This window comes from Daldinia caldariorum (genome assembly GCF_022478825.1).
Source record: "Daldinia caldariorum strain CBS 122874 unplaced genomic scaffold F4812scaffold_1, whole genome shotgun sequence".
NCBI classification, from domain to species: Eukaryota; Fungi; Ascomycota; class Sordariomycetes; order Xylariales; family Hypoxylaceae; genus Daldinia; species Daldinia caldariorum.
In genome coordinates this window covers 701,291-721,831 of record NW_025953037.1, presented here as the reverse complement: position 1 = coordinate 721,831, position 20,541 = coordinate 701,291, and the positions used below count along the sequence as shown (strand labels likewise).

At 46.7% G+C, this 20,541-nt stretch overlaps 6 protein-coding genes across 6 annotated transcripts; 2 read left to right on the top strand and 4 right to left on the bottom strand.

Moving 5' to 3' along the window:
- Window positions 1–1,999: 1,999 nt before the first annotated feature.
- Window positions 2,000–3,371, bottom strand: F4812DRAFT_408416 (ARP23 complex 20 kDa subunit). The gene is made up of 5 exons (XM_047932366.1): window positions 3,083–3,371; window positions 2,689–3,015; window positions 2,494–2,619; window positions 2,380–2,424; window positions 2,000–2,322 (listed from the first exon to the last, which is right to left on the bottom strand). Exons 1-5 carry the CDS (start codon window positions 3,083–3,085, stop codon window positions 2,314–2,316), a joined length of 510 nt encoding a protein of 169 aa, XP_047794636.1. The 5' UTR covers window positions 3,086–3,371; the 3' UTR covers window positions 2,000–2,313.
- Window positions 3,372–3,642: 271 nt separating this feature from the next.
- F4812DRAFT_8721 (cysteine proteinase) lies at window positions 3,643–5,716 on the top strand. Its single transcript, XM_047939509.1, has 2 exons — window positions 3,643–3,785; window positions 3,873–5,716. Exons 1-2 carry the CDS (start codon window positions 3,770–3,772, stop codon window positions 5,525–5,527), a joined length of 1,671 nt encoding a protein of 556 aa, XP_047794635.1. The 5' UTR covers window positions 3,643–3,769; the 3' UTR covers window positions 5,528–5,716.
- Window positions 5,717–6,190: 474 nt separating this feature from the next.
- On the bottom strand, window positions 6,191–6,631 carry F4812DRAFT_454132 (uncharacterized protein; the record flags this gene model as incomplete). Its single annotated transcript, XM_047936582.1, has 1 exon — window positions 6,191–6,631. The coding sequence occupies one exon, from the start codon at window positions 6,629–6,631 to the stop codon at window positions 6,191–6,193; it is 441 nt and encodes a 146-aa protein (XP_047794634.1).
- Window positions 6,588–7,569, bottom strand: F4812DRAFT_8723 (uncharacterized protein). The gene has a single exon (XM_047939510.1). The coding sequence runs from the start codon at window positions 7,254–7,256 to the stop codon at window positions 6,744–6,746; it is 513 nt and encodes a 170-aa protein (XP_047794633.1). The 5' UTR covers window positions 7,257–7,569; the 3' UTR covers window positions 6,588–6,743.
- Window positions 7,281–9,563, top strand: F4812DRAFT_408407 (phosphoglycerate mutase-like protein). Its single transcript, XM_047932365.1, has 4 exons — window positions 7,281–8,060; window positions 8,500–8,766; window positions 8,892–9,119; window positions 9,185–9,563. Exons 1-4 carry the CDS (start codon window positions 7,882–7,884, stop codon window positions 9,255–9,257), a joined length of 747 nt encoding a protein of 248 aa, XP_047794632.1. The 5' UTR covers window positions 7,281–7,881; the 3' UTR covers window positions 9,258–9,563.
- Window positions 9,564–16,311: 6,748 nt separating this feature from the next.
- On the bottom strand, window positions 16,312–18,131 carry F4812DRAFT_8565 (uncharacterized protein). Its single transcript, XM_047939498.1, has 2 exons — window positions 17,215–18,131; window positions 16,312–17,149 (listed from the first exon to the last, which is right to left on the bottom strand). The coding sequence occupies exons 1-2, from the start codon at window positions 17,812–17,814 to the stop codon at window positions 16,508–16,510; spliced, it is 1,242 nt and encodes a 413-aa protein (XP_047794631.1). The 5' UTR covers window positions 17,815–18,131; the 3' UTR covers window positions 16,312–16,507.
- Between the last annotated feature and the right edge of the window lie 2,410 nt (window positions 18,132–20,541).

Genomic DNA, 20,541 nt, shown 5'->3' with positions numbered 1-20,541 from the left:
AAAGAAGATATTATCTTGAGGATATCGGAATGATATATCTGAGTTCTAGATTTGCGGATTAGAAACACCAAGGCATTCTTAGACACCCAATGATATCAAGGGAATTTGCGTGGGAATGGTATGAATTAGATAAGAGGTCCAAGCTTATCTCTCGTGAGTCAGGACATTCAATCAACGTGAGCAGCTCGAGGGGGAAGGGAAGACAACTGGGGGATATCTTAGGTATGTACCTACCTAATACCTAATAGACAACTAGGATGGCGTTGTACGTATCTGTGTGACTGTTGAAGTTAGCAGCGCAATAAGAAAAGATCGTGAATGAGGTCAAATTGGACTTACAAGATTTTTCTAGGAATATTGCTAAGTTAAATAAGTAGGTGAGTATACGTCCCTTGAGGCCTAGGATGGTGAGAATGGTGAGAATGTTGTCGGGAAGTGGCTAACGGCGAGGAAAGAGTGGCATAAAAAAGCCTGTCAGCCAATAACTACTGGTTACGACTTCGTACTTCCGGTTGTAGAGAGATATTAAAAGAAGAAGTAGCGACAACTGGGCAGGCACTAGACGAATTTGGAATAAGATAGCTATCGTAACGGTGGTTGGCGCGTACCTGGACACGACGTTGGTAAGTACGAACCACTTAGGGACCCGGAGATACACCGTGGTGGCTCGGGTCATTGCCTACGAGGTAGCTTCCTTCCTTCCTTATGATAGATGAGAACAATTCAATGAGACGTCGGGGTGTTGTAGCCAGCTCGGAGTGCAATAACGCAACGACGTGAAGGTGTAATTGCGCTACTTCTAAAGTAAAACATACAATCTAGGCTTCGTGTGCCTCCTTCCTACCCAACTTACCTGGTGTGATTATATATCCTGAGCTACACAACTAAATGAAGCTGCCGGTAGGTCATGGATTAGCTTAAGAAGCAAATGTTATGTAGGTATCTAATAACTTGTAAGACATGTGTTTTGCTAGCATTTGTCCCTCCTACAACTGCAACCGAGATATTCACAGCCGGCTATTTGACTGTTTGCAATTGTGATATATTGCTAGTAATACTTATCAATATATGGTCATTAGCCTTGATGATAGTCACGCCCAACTCAACAAGTTGGGTCTTAATATGACTTCATCGCCGCAGAGTTACGCTGCTTACACCTAAATCAATAATAGCTGGTATTATTGCTGAGGGATGGTCAATTCTAGCTTCTGGCAGATAAACACGATGTTGGAGACAAAATCTAGTTTCGTTTTGGGCATATGCGTGCTTCAAGTTACCTTTATGCCTTGAATCAGTTACAACTCCATGTCCCCCAGCCTTGAACTGTCCAATATGATATAATTATGAATTGGATAATATATCATACCCTGTTCACGATATGAAAATATGACGTTGAACGGGTCCGTCAACACGAACTCAATAATAACTTTACTCGGGTAATGGACTTTAAATAACTGACTCCATTGAATAAATGACAAAAATTTATTAGTAGGGTTTGGATTCAGTATGAGCAATATACTACGGGAAAAATGGCGTTAAGCAGATGATTTGATAACTGAAGACCACTAAGTAAATACGACGTGAAGAGAGGTGATTGTACTGTTATAGTGTAATCTACTAACCTTATAACTTCAAAGACTTCTTGTCCTGAAGCAGCAATTATTATTACGAAGAGCAACCAAAGATTATGGAAAGAACTTCGTTGTTCCGTGAGAAACTCTAGCCTGTTTATAGGGGCGTATAGCTACATAGGTATATATCAAATGTCTTCTTTTACCTAGTAATCTGTTCTACTTAGAATCCTCATAGCTAGGTCCAACTTGGGCAGTCAAGATTCTAGGAATCCAAATCGAGTAGTACTCTCTTCAGGGTCCGCCTCGTACTCGTATACAAAAAGGTGAAAAAATGCTAGCAAGTGATACTATGATACATGTAAAACGCATATTGCTAAGTTGAACAGAGAAGCAAAGACTTAATGGCTGGGCAAGCTTGGATAAGAGGGCACTATTTCTGAGACTACAGTCTCGAGCAGAGCAGTCGTACAAAAATCTCGCCTAATCGCTTCATTGGTTCGATACTGGGTGGCTAGATGGATCAAATGGTAACCTGAAATCAATGTTTGCTATCATTTTATATCTAAGTAATGCATATTGCTAGAGCCCGCTGTCTATTCGTGCGACCTTAACCAGTTATGCTCTGGGTATGTCAATTCTTGACTCCATAGGTTGGTTCTTCGCTTCATGGTTCATGTCTGGTTTATTTTCATCATTTTATAACTGGGGAGAATATCCAGCTATCCGCGGACATAATATTTTAGTCAAACTAGAGTGGACGTTAGTAAAAAGATTATGGAGAACGCCGGAGTGGGGAGGAGCTTACAGGTGTTAGGAAAGATTCGGCTACGAATCTTGCTCGTGCGTTCAACTAGGTAGGTAGTTTTGGTTAGTCGATGCAGCGCCATAAGGGGGTCGGTCAAATCGTGGCGTGACATACAAACAGCTTCATCTCCGAAATTTCCTTATCTACTTCCTCCATGAATTGGATGATGAAGTCGACCAGCTTGTGCTTCAACATCTCCTCGGTATGGAAGTTTGTTATTAGGAAGGAAATGTCGTACCCCTATTTTTGGACCGGGTTAGCTATAACAGATCCCGCGATAGCTCTTTAGCAGGAAAATAGCGGTAATACCTTGATGGGTTTCCTCCTAAGGATGAAGAAGGCTTCGGCGCGCTGGGTCAAGAATCGGGTGAACTTATGGACTAGGATATTCTCGATCTCGTCTGCCTGCTTGATCTTGATGCTGATTCGCACACTGTTGATGCTGGGTTCGATCAGGACTTTCTCGTTCTCATTACGGGCGATGATTAAGGGGTTGAGCAGGACTTCAGGGGAAGTCTGGGCTTCGATTTCGGGAACATTGTGTCGTTCGGAGGTTTGGGAGGCGAAGTTGGAAAGGCAGAGGGCGGCGGTTAGAGTGCTCCGCACACATTGGAGGTAGGGGCGGAGAGATTGGGACTAAGACTTGTAGTTAGTATTAGATGATATTTTATTTTGGTGTGGTAAGCGGGAGTAAAGAAAATACCATGGTGTGTGTAGTGCGATCAGTCCCCTAACCTGGTGTTATGTCCTACAATGGGTTGTGGGGATGAAGCAATCCCCGGCCTGACAGCGGTTCCTTTAAGTTAATTACGAACGTCCTTTATAAGGTTGCAATGCGGGGCGCAAAGGTACGGTATAGCTCAGATACGTAAGAGTTGAGGTCTTATGTAAGGTGACAGCTTTGGGATAATGATTATGTACATAGATAGAGCTTATCGATTTGATAAGATAGGCACGTGTTATGTGGCGCGTTAGGCATGCAGGCGTCAATGTCAGCCGTCAACTTGTGCTTGTGTGGCTTTAAATATTCTCTGCAACATTACCATGTTGAAGCCCCGCAGCGGGGACCTACTTCGGTTGAAACTCTCTTAAATGCGGGTACCTATGTAGAATCGTATCGATTATTTGGCGGGTGACGCACCACAAGTTTGCCTTGTCTACCTCTTATCTACTACCTCCTACCTCCTACTAGGTAACCTAACCTTCAATATAATAAATAACAACTACTACATAAAATAAATATATTCACCCCTTCACCCTTCACCTTTCCACCTTCCACCCTCCACCTTCACACGTCTTCTATTTCGTGCTTTCATCCTCAATCACCGCATAATCTTTTAAGGGAATAGTGAAAGTTGATAGGTATTAGTTGTTGGAAGGCAAGAACAAGATGGCGACCATACCAAGTAAGTACCTTGAGCTTCGGATTCTAGCTCTTTTGCCCTTAACCCTTGGGACAAGGCCCACTAATATATGTTTTCTACTTGATATAGTCGTCGTCAAGCATCAAGGGACCAAGTATGACATTGAAGTCGATCCCGAGTCGACCGGTGAGGTGTTCAAGTTTCAACTTTTTAGTTTGACAGGCGTAGAGCCCGAACGACAGAAGATTCTGGTTAAAGGTGGCCAGGTGAAGGATGATACTCCTATGAGCAAGTTCGAGTTTAAGCCGGGCCAAGCTATCATGATGCTCGGCACGCCAAGTCAGGAAGTTCTTGCACGACCAAAAGAACCCATCAAGTTCGTCGAGGATATGACCGAAGCTGAAGCTGCTCAGCAAGAGGGAGCTACACCTGCTGGTCTGACCAATCTCGGCAATACCTGCTATCTCAATTCTACGCTCCAAACCCTCCGCGCCATTCCGGAGCTCCAGAATGCTTTAGCTAAATACGAACCTCAAAGTGCAAGTACTGCTGGCCTCTTACCGCCTCTGGATTTGACCAAGCAGCTGCGAGAGCTTTACAAGTACATGTCAGAGACCCAGGAAGCATACGTTCCTCACGCGTTCCTAACCGCCTTACGAACCGCTTTCCCTCAATTTGCCGAGCGTTCCCGGACTGGTCACGGCTTCGCCCAGCAGGACGCCGAGGAAGCATGGTCTCAAATTGTTACTCAGCTACGTCAAAAGCTACGCGTGAAGGATGCTCCCGATACACCGGAAACCTCTTTCATCGACAAATATATGCAGGGGGAGTTCACATCTCAACTTGAATGCGACGAACCCGCTGCTAAAGAAGGCGGAGAACTGCCTGTTACCTCAAAAGAAACTTTCTTGAAGCTAAACTGCCACATTGACGCCAATACGAATCATTTACGAGACGGAATTGCCAATGGCTTGAGCGAGAAGTTGGAGAAGAGATCGGAAGCCTTAGGCAGAGATGCTGTCTACACTAAGACCTCTAAAATCTCACGATTACCCAAGTACTTAACGGTTCATTTTGTTCGTTTCTTCTGGAAGAGAGAGACCCAGAAGAAGGCCAAGATTATGCGAAAAGTTACTTTCCCGCTCGAATTGGACCTTGTAGAATTCTGTGACGATAAGCTGAAGGGGATGCTTGTTCCCGTCAGAGACAAGGTCCGAGAAGTTCGAAAGGATGAAGAGGATATCGAACGGGCACGCAAGCGACGTAAGCGGAATGCTACTGGCGAAGACGAGGCCGATATTCCAGGTGGTAAGGGCGCGAAGAAAGAGGACAAGAAGGATGAAAAGAAACCTAGCACCTCGGCGGATGGTGACGTAGAGATGGGTGAGACTTACAAGACGGATGCCGAGATTGACGCAGAACGGGACGCGGCCTTACTGGCGGCTAAGAAAGAGCTGAATGCTCTCATCGATCCATCATTGGCGAAGGACGACGGTGCAAACCAGTCGGGCTTATACGAGCTACGAGGCGTCGTTACACACCAGGGTGCAAGCGCCGATAGCGGTCATTACACGGCTTACGTCAAGAAGACGGCCCCGGTTGATGCCAAGACGGGAAAGCGAAAGGAAGAGGACGGAAAGTGGTGGTGGTTCAACGATGACAAGGTATCTGAGGTGACAGCCGACAAGATCGAGGCTCTAGCCGGAGGTGGCGAATCTCACTCGGCTCTCATTCTACTGTACCGTGCTATCCCCTTGCCTTCCGCCGAGGGTACGACTGAGTGAATACGAAATTGATGAGGATATGATATCGCATACGGGCGTTTTTAAGTGCATGGCGAGTAAACGGGGGATGGAATATGGCGGCTTAGCATTAGACTCGCTTTCACTTGATAGGTTACGGCTCGGAAAATAGATATCTTGCCATATTTGGTCGGTATTTTGATCTCATTCCCTTTCCTCATGTATTTTTTTAATTCATTTTTTTTAGTGCTATGCGTGCTTCGTCAACCACACAACTCCCTAACTCCTAGTATCTAGCCCTTATCCGTACATTACTTTCCGGACACACTCCCTTTCCTCCTATTTCCTCTATATCTACCTAGGTACCTATGTATGCTAATTACAAGGGCATATACAGCACCTCGTGACCGTGTTTCACGATGCGTCCTACATTTAGACAGGTATATATCCTATTATAAGCTACCAGTTCGATCCACTCTCCATAGAAACAGAGGCTTTCCTACCTTATTCAACAATAGCAAATTATTGAAGTCATCTGGTTCGTTTTTATCAGATAGCTCGCCTCTCCTCTCCTCTCCTTTTCCTTTCCCTTTTCATTTTGTCCCCCCTTCTGATTTTCTCATAATAATATATCTTCTTTACTACTCAAAGCACAATCCTTAACCAAACTGCAACTCAGCCCAGCTCAGCTCAGCCCAGCTCAGCTCAACCCCGCGCATTCCCGTCCTCCGCCGCACCACTACCACCACCATCCTGCTGTGCCTGTGCCTGGGTCTTGACCATCCTGGCCCTCAGGTCGGCGAGCTTCCTCTCGAAGGGGCGCCTCTGGGCGACGAGGGCGGCGCGGCGGGCCTCGAGGTCGCGGACGCGCTCCTCGGGCGTGGCCTCGACGACCTTGCGCTTCTCCTGCTGGTACTCGGACCGCGTCTTCAGGCCCGCCCCGTAGATGGCCCCGACGATCGTCACCGCCGCGATCGCCCCCGTCCAGATCACCCGCTTGAGCGTCGGCGTCGGCGTCCCCCGGACCGGGCCGCCCGCTGGTGAGCCCGGGACCGCGCTGCGAGCTGCCCCGGGGCCGCGGCTTATTTGCCGCGGAGGGGGACGGCGGTGTTGTGTCAGGGGGTTGGTTGGGGGTTGGGATGCCATAGCTTTGCTTTGCTTTGTTTTACTTTGCTTGGCTTGGCTTGGGAAAACCAAGTTTTGACAGGTACCCAAGGTAGGTAGGGTAGGTAGGTTAGGTCTTTATTTTTATTTCACTTCACCCCCAATACCCCCTCCAGCAGAGGTCGCTCTCCCGTTGCTGTTTTGCTGTGTTTTGGCCTACCGTGTCATTACGGTTGGGCCGGCCGGGTTTTCCTCTCTTCCTCCCTCTCGAACTATTAGTAGTCCTACTGTCGCTTGCACTGCCGCTACCGGTGATATTGCTTCCGCTCGCGAACGAACTGACGGAATCAATTGGATGCAGAACTGATAGGGACGGTGACGTAATTCTCCTTCCAGCGTAAGGTAATGCAGGTTCGGGAGGCTCGGGTAATTGGGTAGGAGAAGGGGTATGTGACGGGACGGGGTGATTTGTGATAATTGGAGATTGAGGGTTGGCGGGACAGGAGGTGGAGGAGGAAAAGGATTGGAGCTCGAGCTCCGCGACGAAAAACTCGGCGCCGCTCGATCCGCTGCTGGCGTCGGGGACCCTATCACCTGTGGATCCTATGACTTGCAGGGGTATGGCCCTTAGTAATCCGCTTATAATAAGGTTGAGGAACGACATCATCGATTAGAATCCCTCTCCTAATACATACTCATTTATTACCCCAATACACCTAAGAAAAAAAAAAACATATATGTAAATTTTGGAATTTTCTTATCTTCCTTCATTGGCCTTCTTTGGTACAAAGCCCAGACTTGATTCTTCTCTCTTTTTTGACGACGAATATTGTAGCTGCAAGCTAAGCAGGCTAACCGGCTGATGACGCTTATTCTCCTCATTAACTAAGCTCTTGTCATACATAGAATTGGTCGAAAATAGTTTACCTGTCAATAAATTCCTTCTCATCCTCTTTCTTTCTTTCATATATAAAAAAATCCGTTAGGAGGGGTTACATTGCGTGGCGAATATCTCTCAAAGAGGTAACCTTCCGAAGTATTGGCCACGAAGCGACTGTCAAAAGTATATAAAACCGCTTAAGAGTATACTTCAACGTCTATGCTTTCACAGGACCTAGCGCTATCAAAAACCATTGACTCGCTATCGTTTTCGAGATTCGTATATACGCTTACCATTGTCTTGGGCCCTCCACATCAAAGGCATTGCAGAGCCGCTCTACCGCCCCCTGGGACTTATTGACGGCGCGCCTCATCTCGTCAAGATTTCGAAGGACCAATACCGTCTGGGAGCAATGGCAACCCCTCGAGTCTTTGTCGTTCGCCATGGCGAGACCGAATGGTCACTTAGCGGCAAACACACAAGCGTAACTGATATCCCGTTGACGGCTGATGGAGAGAAGCGTGTGAAAGCAACTGGTCAAGCATTGGTAGGGGATGATCGATTAATTGTACCTAAGAAAATCGCGCATGTGTGAGTTCAATATTCCTTCAACTGCGTCGTTCTTTCGCCGTTGTTTGAGGTTCTTCGCCGGAAGGCAAAGCTTCACACATAAGCTGATTGCCACGATGGGGAGCCCGAGACTCGGTATTAGTGCTCCGTGGAGCTCTTCTCTACCTATTCTTGAGATTCCACGCTAGATCTAATGTGCACAACCCTTACGCATTCGGGAATTGCACTAGCTCTACACTATCGCCCTCTCCCCCTTTCTTTTGGGTTCGCACCTTGAGCTAGGGTGGTCGTTACGAGGTATTATAGCCGTAGTTGTATACTACGTTGCACCGAGTGGAAGCTCATTTTAACCCTTGACAAAAGCACAGAACTATAGCAATGCTTTAATACGACCTATCAATGATGAATTTGAATACCTAGCTCAAAGTGCCCTTAAGCGCTGATCACATTACCTCTCTAGATATGTATCGCCGCGAAAGCGAGCCCAGCGAACATTTGAGTTACTTAATCTCGGAATTGCCGGGCCCCTCCCGTGGAAGGTTCACGGCGAGAAACCTCCTGACGGAAGCCACTCTTGCGATGCGCGGGTTGAGGTTACTGAGGACATCCGCGAGTGGGACTATGGCGAGTACGAGGGAATCACAAGCCCCGAGATTCGCAAAATCCGCGCTAAGAAGGGTCTTCCTGAGGATTGGGACATCTGGAGGGATGGTTGTGTCGGCGGCGAGTAAGTCACTAGTTCCGAGTTAATGGGACCTGTGGGCAAGGATAAGGTTGCCGACAGGTTGTAATTTGTCTCATCAGAGGCTCTGCACTGAGTATAAGGAGAGAGCTAGCTAATGTCGTTTCTAGGAGCCCCGAGGACGTCACGCGTCGCGTGGACCGCTTAATCAAAGAGATTCGGGAAAAGTGGCACGCTCCCGTCATAGGGAAATCCAAGTCTGAAGAGCAACCCCCAGGGGACGTACTCATTGTAGCACATGGTCATATACTACGTGCTTTCGCGATGAGGTGGGTAGGTAAGTCATTGCAGGATGGCCCAGCACTTTTATTGGAGGCAGGTGGTGTTGGAATATTAAGGCAAGTACCTAGACTAAGCTTTTCCCCTGGAACAAGTAAAAAAATTCTAACAGAGAATTCATTAGTTATGAACATCATAACATCAACGAGCCAGCGATACTACTAGGAGGCGCCTTTGTGGTTAGCCCGGAAAAATAGGGGTGCTCCGGCGGCTGTTCCAGCAGCTATATAGGAGGTAGCTAAATATATTACCTACAGAATTATAATATTCAAATTAAGCACTTCATGTTACAATACAGGCGCGCATTGTGCCAGCGAAATTTACACTCTCATTATCTCTGAAACGCCTATACCTCGTCAAATTTACTGGCTGCTCTTTAGGCAAAAGAGAGAGAGCCACGATACCAACATGACCTGGATAGGCAATATGTCCCTGCGAGCCTTCCGTGCTGGCGAATACGGCCATCCAATTCCATAAGCACCTCGCGATGTCACATAGTACACTCTACAATACTACACTCGACACAAGAACAGCTATTTAATAAGCGATTGGCTACTCATGCTGGTCAGTCAAAACCCCTCACTCGAGCCCAGACGTCCTCGTGGGGTTTGGATTTAAAAGCCGTCGGAAGGGTTGGGATCTAGGATTGAGCTCTTTGTATCTCGTCTGCCTATTTGAACTCTGGCAGCTAATACTGAGGGTGATTTCTGTACCCATTTTACTCCTTCACGACGCGGTCGTTACCTATGTGTTTATTTCCGTTGTGCTATGTCTGATCCTTGCAACCGAACTTCACATTTAATAGACTAGCTATGTATATGCCTATCGATTCAAGAAAGCACAATATATTCGCCTAAGATATTCCGGGGTCTTTTATTGTTGTATTACGTTCCCCAGAGAACTAGAATTAATCCTATGCGCTTTTACTCCGAGCACCGAACGCACCGGTACCACTACCTACATAATACAGCACTACCACTTCATTACGTCCAATCTGCCTAGCCGCTCATCCCTATATGATGGATAAAGGGCTAGGGGAGTACGATACGCATATACTTTGCAGCAGGAATCCACTTGTCTCTCGTTCCGACGCTTCCAGTTCTAGCCTGCGTACTAGGGATCTACGGAAGGTGTACGCTCTATAGTGGTACTAAAGTATAAGAAATTTGAGAGTAGAGATTATGGAATAGATATCCGCGCCTATTACGGGGAGAGGTTGGATGAGTTTCTCCTAAGCTATGATTGTAATAAACCCATATACCTAGCATAGTTGTTAGATATTCATACTGTCGTAATCTACGCTGTGCGTTCTGCTACGTAGATAAAACATTAGGATCAGCATAATTTTATTCATATGATATAGCAGTGTACATTGGCACCATACCGCGGCCCGAATATCGAGCATTGCCTACCTAGGTACCATTCATGCCGTAACGGAATAGTTGGCTTCTATTAAGAAGGGAACTCCTTGTCTGTATAGGTATCCCGTCGTGGGCTTCTTTTAGCTGAGTTCAGTGCTTGAACGTAGTTGGTCGTGGCATAATATCGGTCTTTGAACCTAATGGTAATGATACAAGAGGCTCGTCCCTACTCAGGGAAGAGGGGCGGACTGGGTGGACTGAAAGGGCGTGTTCATTTTCAGATAATAACCGTTCAAAACGCCATAAGTATTCAGCGCCAGTGCTATGTGGGAATGGGAATCAATGTTACATACATGAGCAGATAGCACGCAGGTACACTTCATAGTATGCAAGTTCAAAGAGGAATTTGGATAATCCCAGTATAAACAAGGTCGTTATTTTGGCCGTCTCCTATTCGAAGGCTAGTAAAACTTCATCGATGAGCCTAGCAATGAGCATTCCTTAGGTATCTAGGTGTGTCTGGACCCAATGCCACGAATAAAGTGATTTATTAGCGAGTAAGCGGTCTTTACTATACAGCTAGGACCACTTGATCTCTCGACCGGGATGTGCTCTAGCTACTATCCTTAATAGAGGTAGGTTAGGTAGCCTTCCTTCGTTATGCAACATTAAAGGGACATGGTGCTTAGATCTTACAACAAACCAACAGCAGACACGGCTTACCAACTCGACCATCACAGGAACGTTGAAACGTCAACATCTTAACAGTACTATTTAGGTATTCGATCGGTGCTCCTTCACAACGCCATAGTAGCATCTAGACTCTAAGTTCTTTGGCATGGCATTGAAGTTACCTACCACCGGCGTTCTATAATCTATCTACCTCCTTAGGTAGGTACCTTAGGTTAGGTTAGGTACCTACCTAGGTAAGCCGTTTTCCGCAATTCCTGATCCTCATAGTACTGCTAGCCTAACATGCCGGGATTTGAGATCCTCTCGCAGAGCCAGGTATTTCCCTGCGGCCGTGAGGCGTAACGCATTCGTAGGTGAGGGGTTTCTCCCAATTGATCTTTTGCTTACCCCTCTCCAATCCACAGAAGCCGTAGCGCCTTATTACTATTGAGTACTTTTTTTTTTTTCTTGCTTGTCTTTTTCTGTGCATTGCATATGAAGAAGGCTCTCTCCACAGCTCGTGGCATGAATATCAGTTAGGTACCCAACATAACCTCCTAGGTAGGTAGGTAGGTACCCAAGGTAATATAGGCGGTTAGGGACATTTGTCGTTAGGTATTTTCGATATGACTATAATGAATGGGTGTTAGAGCTAGGTACCTAGAAAAGCTTCCAATTCTAACAAATCAACATGGATTTGAAGCAGGCTCGTTAGTGTAGGCACAGGTTGCAAGGCTGACAGTGAATACCGTAGCCAGCAACCAGCCAGCCAGCCTAACCTTTACCTACCTTAGCTAAGGGTGAAGCAAGCTCAGCCTGGTTGGCAGAAGGGAGAGAGACACACATTTTACCTATATCATTGCGAATCAATTACCGTAGGTACTCTTACCTGCCTAAGCCTGTCCACGCCGAAGCATTGAAATGGAATAATTACGTGTATTAAGGGGAAAAGGCCAACATTGTCGTTAGGTTAGGTACCTATCTATGCGGCCCGAGTACCCAACAAACGGGCAATCCAGCTACCTTTTCTCCTCGGGCAAGAGCGTAAATGTAGTAGAGCCAGCCCCCCCAAGTCTAAGAGGCATATCGGCCTCTCGGTGTTTGAAACATGCCTACCTACCTCAGGTACGATAACCTCAACAGCAAAGATCCGAGATCCCTTGTTTCCAAAGGCAGGTCACCTGCCAATTTTTTCTAGCCTCTGGCTTATTTCATTGACGTAGGTCAACCTGCCTACCTAACCTAAGGAGGTATCACCGGAGAAGTAGGAGAAAGCAACCCGCAAAGTTGGGAATATGTCATAACTCAGTGGCCTCGCTCCGACCGATGCTCTGAAGAGAAACAAATAAGTTAGTTAGTTCTATTAGTATAGTATGCCCGCGTGATTACAGCCGAAACGCCCAGCAACCACCGCCTGCTAGTTCTTTGCCCAAGTAGGTATCTATTTGTATTTTTACAAGTCCCTTTTTTCTTCCTCTGTTCTCTCGCCTCTTACCTACGTCAATGCGAGAAACCTTATAGCTACCTATCTACCTAAGGTAGATAGGTAGCTAATCAGGCAGTGGGGGAGGGGGTGATTGGATCGCGGCCCGGCGCGAGTTACTGCACATTCTATCGTTTCAACTTAGGTATTTTACTTTATACCGGCGTCTAGGCATGTATCGCTTTCTAAGTATCTAGCGTAAGTACGGTATGTATTCGATAAGTAGTCGAGTGTACCTGCCTAGGTAATAGTGTTTACGCGTTTCCATCTTGAAATTGGTGTTGCTAAGGTACCTCTAGGCAGGTAGGTAAATCTGCAGGGAAGGGTGTTCGAGAGTTATCGTTAAGGTTTCGCTCGATGCCGTCGAACAGACATGACGCTACTAGGGACTAGGTATAGAGACGATGATGGAGCGGGAGTTAGGCTTCGGATCGAGTCGACATGTAACGCATCCCGTCTGTTAGGGAGGACACCACTACCCGAGAGGGCGTCCGGGAGCGTTGGCATGGTGTGGCCTATTTCTCGCCACCGAACCTAAAATCATCAGCAAACTCGTGGGTTGCTTCGGCACATGCATACCTGGGGAATATTAAGTTTGTGCCCGTGGTCCCTGGAACACCCAGCATCTAGTGTAGGTAGTGTAGGTGAGGTAGATGTTGTAATTCTCGAATTTACCAATGAAGTCATACGATAGGTATGCTGCAAGAATGTGTTGGCAAATAGCAAAGTAATGATTCACATTAGATTAGGTTAGATACGTTACAGTCTTTCCAAGACAAGTAGACGTTCGTCCCCCAGTCGTAATTACTGATTATTGTTATTATTAATCACACGCAGACCCCTAATTCCAACAACGCAGGGTATACACCAGTAACATGTAGGAGGCTTTTCTTTTTGGTTCTAACCAGGGAGGAGAGGGGATTTAGGTACAAAATTGCCTTGTCCCGACGGATGAATCCCGCCTCGTTGGTCTCAACCCGCACAAGCATGAGCACCAGCACCAGCACCAGCATGCCAGATAGACTTCTCCCGGCCGGCTCTACCCAAGTCCCTACCAAACCTACGAGGAGAGACCACGTTCTCGGCCCAGTAAACTTTCTTTGAGGGGAGGGGGAGAGAGGAAAGGAGGGGGGGGAAGAGAACTGTAGGGTAGGGTAGGGTAGGGTAGGGTACTAGGTATACCTACCTAAAATATGTACATAGCAGGTAAAGTAATGATTTAAAACAAAACCTAAAAAATCCCGAACCAAGAGATGGAGAAAGAAACAAACGTAAAGTTTCGGTACGGTACGTGGCGTCATCCGCTGCGTCCCACAACGTGTAGTCCGCGGAGTCGTGACCTCGGGACCTTAGTCAAGTCGTGAACGAACCACGAATAAGGATAGTACTACTACTGTATGTATGTATGTATGTATGAGGTATGTAGGTATGTATGTACACACACATTACCCATACATACGTCGATAGTGTGTGTACGCATACAAACCCTATTGTTGGAATAGGTACTTGCGGTACTACTCTGTATGAATACAATAAACTGGAGTCTTTGTTCCCTCAGGGTCCGCCTGTAATGACTCGATTCGCTGTGTTGCACGCTAGGCCGAGGAGAAGAAAAGAGGATAAAATACTACAACCTATGGCTACCTCCTGCTTGACTTTTATTATTGCTTGTTTGTAAACCCTACGTAGGTGGTTAGTATGCATGTATGTCTGTAAAAGGGACGAGACCGTGATCCCCCTCGAGTCCGAGCCCCTTACCCTACAAGAAAAGCAGACAGGGTCTTGGGTCTACATCTACCTACCTACCTACCTCCCTCCCTCCCTATCTTACCTACATATTCTACTTGTCTTAGGTATATACACAACTCCGCCGCCGTAGGGTTATCTAACGATGTTTGTGCGCGTGCTGGTGTTGACCGTTGGACTTGCGTATCAGGGATTCCCCCGACGTTTTCATCCACACTAGAAAGAAGCTGAACCAAAAACAAAAAAAATTACAGTACGAATACCAAAAACCCACAGCTCAGCATTTTTTTTTTTTAAAAAAAACCATACGTATACATTATCAATACAATAAAATACATACGGGATGGAATGTATCCAGCTAGCGGTGTTAGCTCGTCCCTTCGGGGGCTCACTACCCTAGGTACTAACAGGTAACCAGTCGATACTTTTCGTCTGCCTTGTTTACTCTCGTGCGAAGTCAAGGGTCCCTTCGTAAAGTGTCGGGGCACCGCGGGAGCTAGAATGCCTTCAAAGTCACGGCCTTAACTTCGCATAAGGCCGGTTACATTCCGCCGTCTAGGTCAGTCTAGTTCCCATGTACGTTAGGTATGTATATACCTACCTACCTAGGTATGTGTGTATGTGTGTAGCAGGTAGGCAGGTAGGCAATGCTCGAGCTAACCCAAGTCATTGCTCGACTCTAGACTGAGAAGACGAATCAAGATCTATCATAATCAATAGCTAATTAGTATAGGTATGTATATCTTGTATTATTATTATATGCTGATATTTTGTGCTTTTGCTAATCTTTAGTAACATCGTTTAGGTTACCTTGGGCCAATATTTGATGATATATGCACATCCAAGCTCCTTCGTCTTCGCAGAATTACATAGGAGGTAGGTAGTATTGGGTTAGGTAGATTTGTGTCAACGACTTTTTTTTTTTCTCTTTTTCCCTTCTTGCACTTCGTCAACGGGGATCCCGAGCTGAACAAGGACTATCCCATCATCCCCTTTCCAGTGTCCAGTTTTCCCCTCCTTTTGTCGAGGAAACGCCAGTGCGTACATAGTAGATCACGACGTTGCTGACTTATGCGTGTAATGCGTCCGCTAAACTAAGAAAAAAACAATCCCCAGGACGCAACGGCGACCGGGATACCGCTGTCAACGTCAAATTTGTATCGGCGAGCCTGCCGGATCTCATTCCGCTAAAACTTAGGAGCAAAAGTGGTACATGGTACAGGTACAGTAGCATCCGTAGTCCATGAATTTGCCAACAAATTCCAGCCCTCTCTTATCAAAAAAAAAACCTTGGCCCCCCCTGTATCCACCTCGAAGGGGAGGGTCCCGCTGGCCCTAGTTCAACGCAGCCACCCATATCATCGTCCCCCTGAGCTTCTTACCTGCTTGTCATCCATCCCCCCCCGGCCGTAATGAGCGCGATATGGAATCGATATGTCTTCAGCTTTACCACATAACCCATCTATTATTTGGAAGCTACCTTAAAGCTACCTACGGCTATTACCGCTACTTAGATGGACAAAAAAAGATATGGAACGTCCTCGTCGACAGCGTTAGTCTGCAGGACACACCAAATGCGTTGATCGTCACTTTCAAATCCCCTCTCCACAGTACGTAAGGGCGCATTAATCCATCTAGGTCATAACCCATACTATTGAAGGCAATGTAAAAGTGAAAACGCTTATAAAACAAAAACAACCACCAAACTCTGATTTTTGCCGTGAGGCGAACCAATCTTCTCATCCCTTCTCGTCTTCGGATCGAGCAGGCGTCTTTTTGAGAAAAAAAAACCATAAAAAATAAAAAATAAAAAAAACTAAACCGATATTAGTATCGCCGTGGGAAATAGATAGGAAGTATGTCATGATCGGAGGTTTGTCGCCAAACTGGTCATCTAAAAAGTAGGAAATCTTTCGAGCAACCCCCGTTTCCCCATTTCCACGCAATACGCCCTAGACTTCGCAGCCGCCGCCCCAATAAATAAAAATGCAAATGCTGCCTAAAGATGCACTATCCTCATAGACTGGGAACTGATTCAGATATCCCTTAAATCATCGCTGATTCGTCATTCGAACAAGCCGCCAGCAGCCATCTAATTTTCCGATCCCTTTTAAGGTCTTTTGTAAAACGAGTTGCCACTGATCCTCCGCCGCACCCACGCTGCGGGAAACCGATATCCCCATCGCTAAGTTCGTCGATTTAACCGTCCTAGCATTTTCTGATCGATATCGTTGCTGGGACTAGGACCAGTGCCCATTATGTTCTCTAGACTCATCACAGAACTCGCATTATGATGCTGATGTATTGCAGGAGGACCGGGTGGGCTGCCTCTTGGTGGCGGCGTTCTGCTATCGTACCCAGCATATGACACCGGCTGGGGCTGCAGTTGCGATAACGGCTGCAAGTGACTCGGGCTGCCGGTGGACGAAGGAGATCGTCGTCGGGGATTATCGTCGGGGAACGTGCTCGGAGGTGGTAAGCGCACTCCATGCTCATCATCTACAGGTCTTGGTCGTCGCCTTCCCGTATCAGATCTTTCCTCCGAAAAAGAACCGTATGAATTAGTAGGCGATGGTAATGGCTGATCGTATTGTTGATTTGCTGCTGGATAGGCACCGCCCGCGGGAACACTGGATGGACCTGCCAGTGGTTGACCATATGCACCAAATAGTTGAGTACCCGGCGGAATGCCGTTAGGTAGTGCTGAAACAGGAACGAAAGCCGTAGATGAGGAAGAGGATACCGGCTGGAAAACACATTCTTGGTTCATTTTAATGCAGTTTGTACATTTTCCTCCAGGAGAATTTTGATATCCACTGCAACGAATCTGTCCTCTTTATTAGTCTTGCCCAGAGCCGCTCGGAGGCGCCTATTTATATAGTGTGCTCTTACCTTTCTTCTTCGGCAATACCTGCAAGCAATCGAAGTTCGCTGTCGAGGAGCAGACTGTTGCATCACAGCAGCTCCTACAGGTCCACCTCTTGGGAAGTCAGGGGGATATGCCCCTGAGGCGCCGCGGTCAGTTCGATATCCGAACTCGTAAGGATTTGGGGCGCTGTAATTCGCAAAATATTGCGATCTTGGATCTTGGGGTGGATAGCTGGCTCTCGGATCCGGACCTGGCGTATGAACTGGAGGAAGATAAGGTGGGTGGCTGGAGCCTGGAGGAGGATAGGCGCTTCCACCTGTCGGCGGGGAGTAGGCGGTGCTTGGAGGTGCCGGTGTGGTGAGCGGCGGAGGATATCCATTTGTAGAGCTAGGCGAAGGTCCGTAGCTACTGCTTCTTGGATCCCAACCTCTGGCACCGGTGGGTTGGTTATAAGAATCTTGCATGGAGGGCAATCTTACTGCTCCTGACGCCATTTGTGGCCGGGTATGGTACGCAATTGTTCTCGTACGATCGTCTTCTTCACCAGGAACTGGTGGATACTGAGATTCGTCGTTTTGGTTGTGTCTTGGTTGCTGTCCTATATACCGACGGTCTTCTGCCATGCTACGTTAACAGACGCTTTGGGGCGCCAAGGCGAAGGCCGAGAACAGTAACCACGTAATAGTTATGGAGGTGGTTTTCTTCCTTTTTTTTTCTTATAACGCTGTTTGATGCAAGATATGCGTGACTCGGGATTGCAGCCCGGTTGACTTATGTTACCCTGTTAAACGCGAAGTTTCCGAGGCGAAATAGTACCACGGTTTAAGACCATACCAGATTTCTTCCTTTCTCCGAAAGCCGGGGGAAATCCACGAGACCAGTAGGCCTTGACGAATTCCGAGTCTATAAGCTGTTCGGCGCGCACATAAAGGTCTGATATCTTTAGAAGATACCGAGCCGACTAGTTACAGGTGTAACTGGAGTAGCAGGAGTTTGTAGAGGGATAAGGGCGGTAACAATCCTAGAAAGCCGACGGGGAATTTTAATGATGCTAGAGTGAATAAAGAAGAGGTAGAGTTGAAAAGACGATAATTGCTTTGTAGAATGACGGCGCAATAAATTTAGGTGGAATGGCGGGGCCAACCGTTGGTGGAAGGGGAAGAACCTTAACAACAGCACAAATGGCGGAGTCTTGTAGTGCCGGGAGGAATAGACGGGGGTTCTCGTCTGAGTCTTTCTATACTAATTTAATTGCGGGATGACCCTTGGGGGCTGCTGCAAGAGAATCTTGGAAGAGCCTAGGTAGCCCGTTAGCTGGAATGAACCCGAGTAAAATAAAGAACGGAGCTAAGAAAGATAATAATAATAAAAAACCGATAAAACAATAATAAAATAGGTATAGGCAGGTTTTAGTTAGGGAAGGGGACCGGGGGGGGGACTTTGGAAGGGTTTAAACGAATAACCAAAAATACCCATATGCGATGAAATAGGAAAAATGAAATGACCACGCTCAGCCCATGAAATCTCATTAAAACACACATACACATATACGCCCACCGCGGGCCTCTGCAATATATAACTCCAAGCGGAACTAACCTGCTATCTAGAGAGGATACGAAGCTCGGAGAGGGCAGGGGAATTGGCCCAACGAGTTCGGCTAACCAACGGTGAGATTATTACTTGAACAAACAAGGGAGGTAGGTAGGTTAGGAGGTAAGTAACTGGTTGTTGTTGTTGATATGTAAAAGGGCCAGGCCTGCTCTTCTTCTTCTTCCTTCTGCTAGAAGTCGAAACAGGCAAATCTGACTGAGAAGTGGTGCGTTAGGGGGGGTACGCAACCGGGCATGGATAAGGCAGGTTTATATATGTAGAAGGTAGGAGGTAGGAGGTAAGTATGTTAGGTACCTAGGCATACCTACCTATATGCAGGCGTATATGCTAGGTAGGTTAGGTAGGTATATATGTGTAGGTAGGCAATGTATATATGTATGTGCGATGTGCGCCTAGGTAGTTTACCTAGCTCACCTAGATGTTGGGGCAGGGACAGGGCCGCCAAAATAATACGGACACCAGTTCTGCGAGCGGAGCAAGGGCCCGCAAGTACAAGGTTTATGGGGACGGGAAAGGGAATAGACAACCAGGGAAACTAAAAGATTGGAAGGTTGCCTTTTGAGTGTGGAGGCGTTGGAAAAGCTCAACATGGGAAGAGAGATAGGTTCAGGTGACTCGGTGTAAGTTGATTCAAGAGATATTGCCGCGCACCGACATAGGATGGTAAAGTTTCAGGTGGTACTCGACTAACCAAGAGACGCTAAAGTTATGAAGTAGAGAAACGTACCTTTTTTTTTTCTTCCTTCCCTTTCGAATGAATGACTGCGCATAGGTATTAGGTAGAGCTAATCCCCTAACTAGCGGCAACGTTCCTTTCCGGGGTGGGCTAATGAAAGCGGTGATTCGTGCCGGTGGACCAGAATTAAAAACAACGGAACCGACGGCGGATGAACTACTGCGGGTAGAGAGGATGGTGTGTATGTACGTGGATGAGTTGGCGACCGATAGCACCGTCCTGACATGGGCTATTGAGTCGCTAAACCGAACACAATAAAACGTTGTCTACTTGGTAGGGTAGTGGCTAAGGTAGAAAGCTGAATGATTTCACTAGCTAGCCAATACAGAGTTTTTTTTTTCATCCAGATGCTGGAGCGTTGGTGAGATTTAGTGAAACGGAGGAACGAAATGGATTGACCCGTGGATTAAGAGGAAGAGGTGTGGTGCGTATGTGTATGCGCGTTTGAGTGCGAGAGTAAGTTGTGAAAAGAGACAGAACGTTGTTTATGTATGTCTGACAGCATATGAGAGCGTATGAAAGCATATGAGTAGGTAGGTAGGTAGATAGGTATTATTTTGCCACAACCGAAAAAAAGAAAGAAAAAATCAACGACGAAGTGATTGACGATAATTCGACGACGGAGGTTTTAGGTGAGTAAAGTTTTCTTTTCTTTCTTTTTTTACCTTCTCTTTTTGCTCGAGTCTCTACCTCAATCTTCCGACGCCTATATGAGAAGTATGCGACGGGAAGGTCAAGGAAAAGAGAAGAGGTAAGGAAAAAAGAAAACAGGTTGTGGTTGCAGTGTCGCACGGGAGAGGTTAATGGATGAGGGTGCTGGATGACAGTGCAGTATGATTGATGTTCGAATTTGGAACAATAATACCTTTGCAGCCGGGGGTGTATTGATTTTTTGGGAAGGGCTTGTTTTTTGTTCCAATCAAGTCCAAGTTTAGGCTAGTACCTTACGCCTAATGGGCAATGGCGGAATCCCGTCAGAACGGTTAGGCCTAACAGGTCGCAG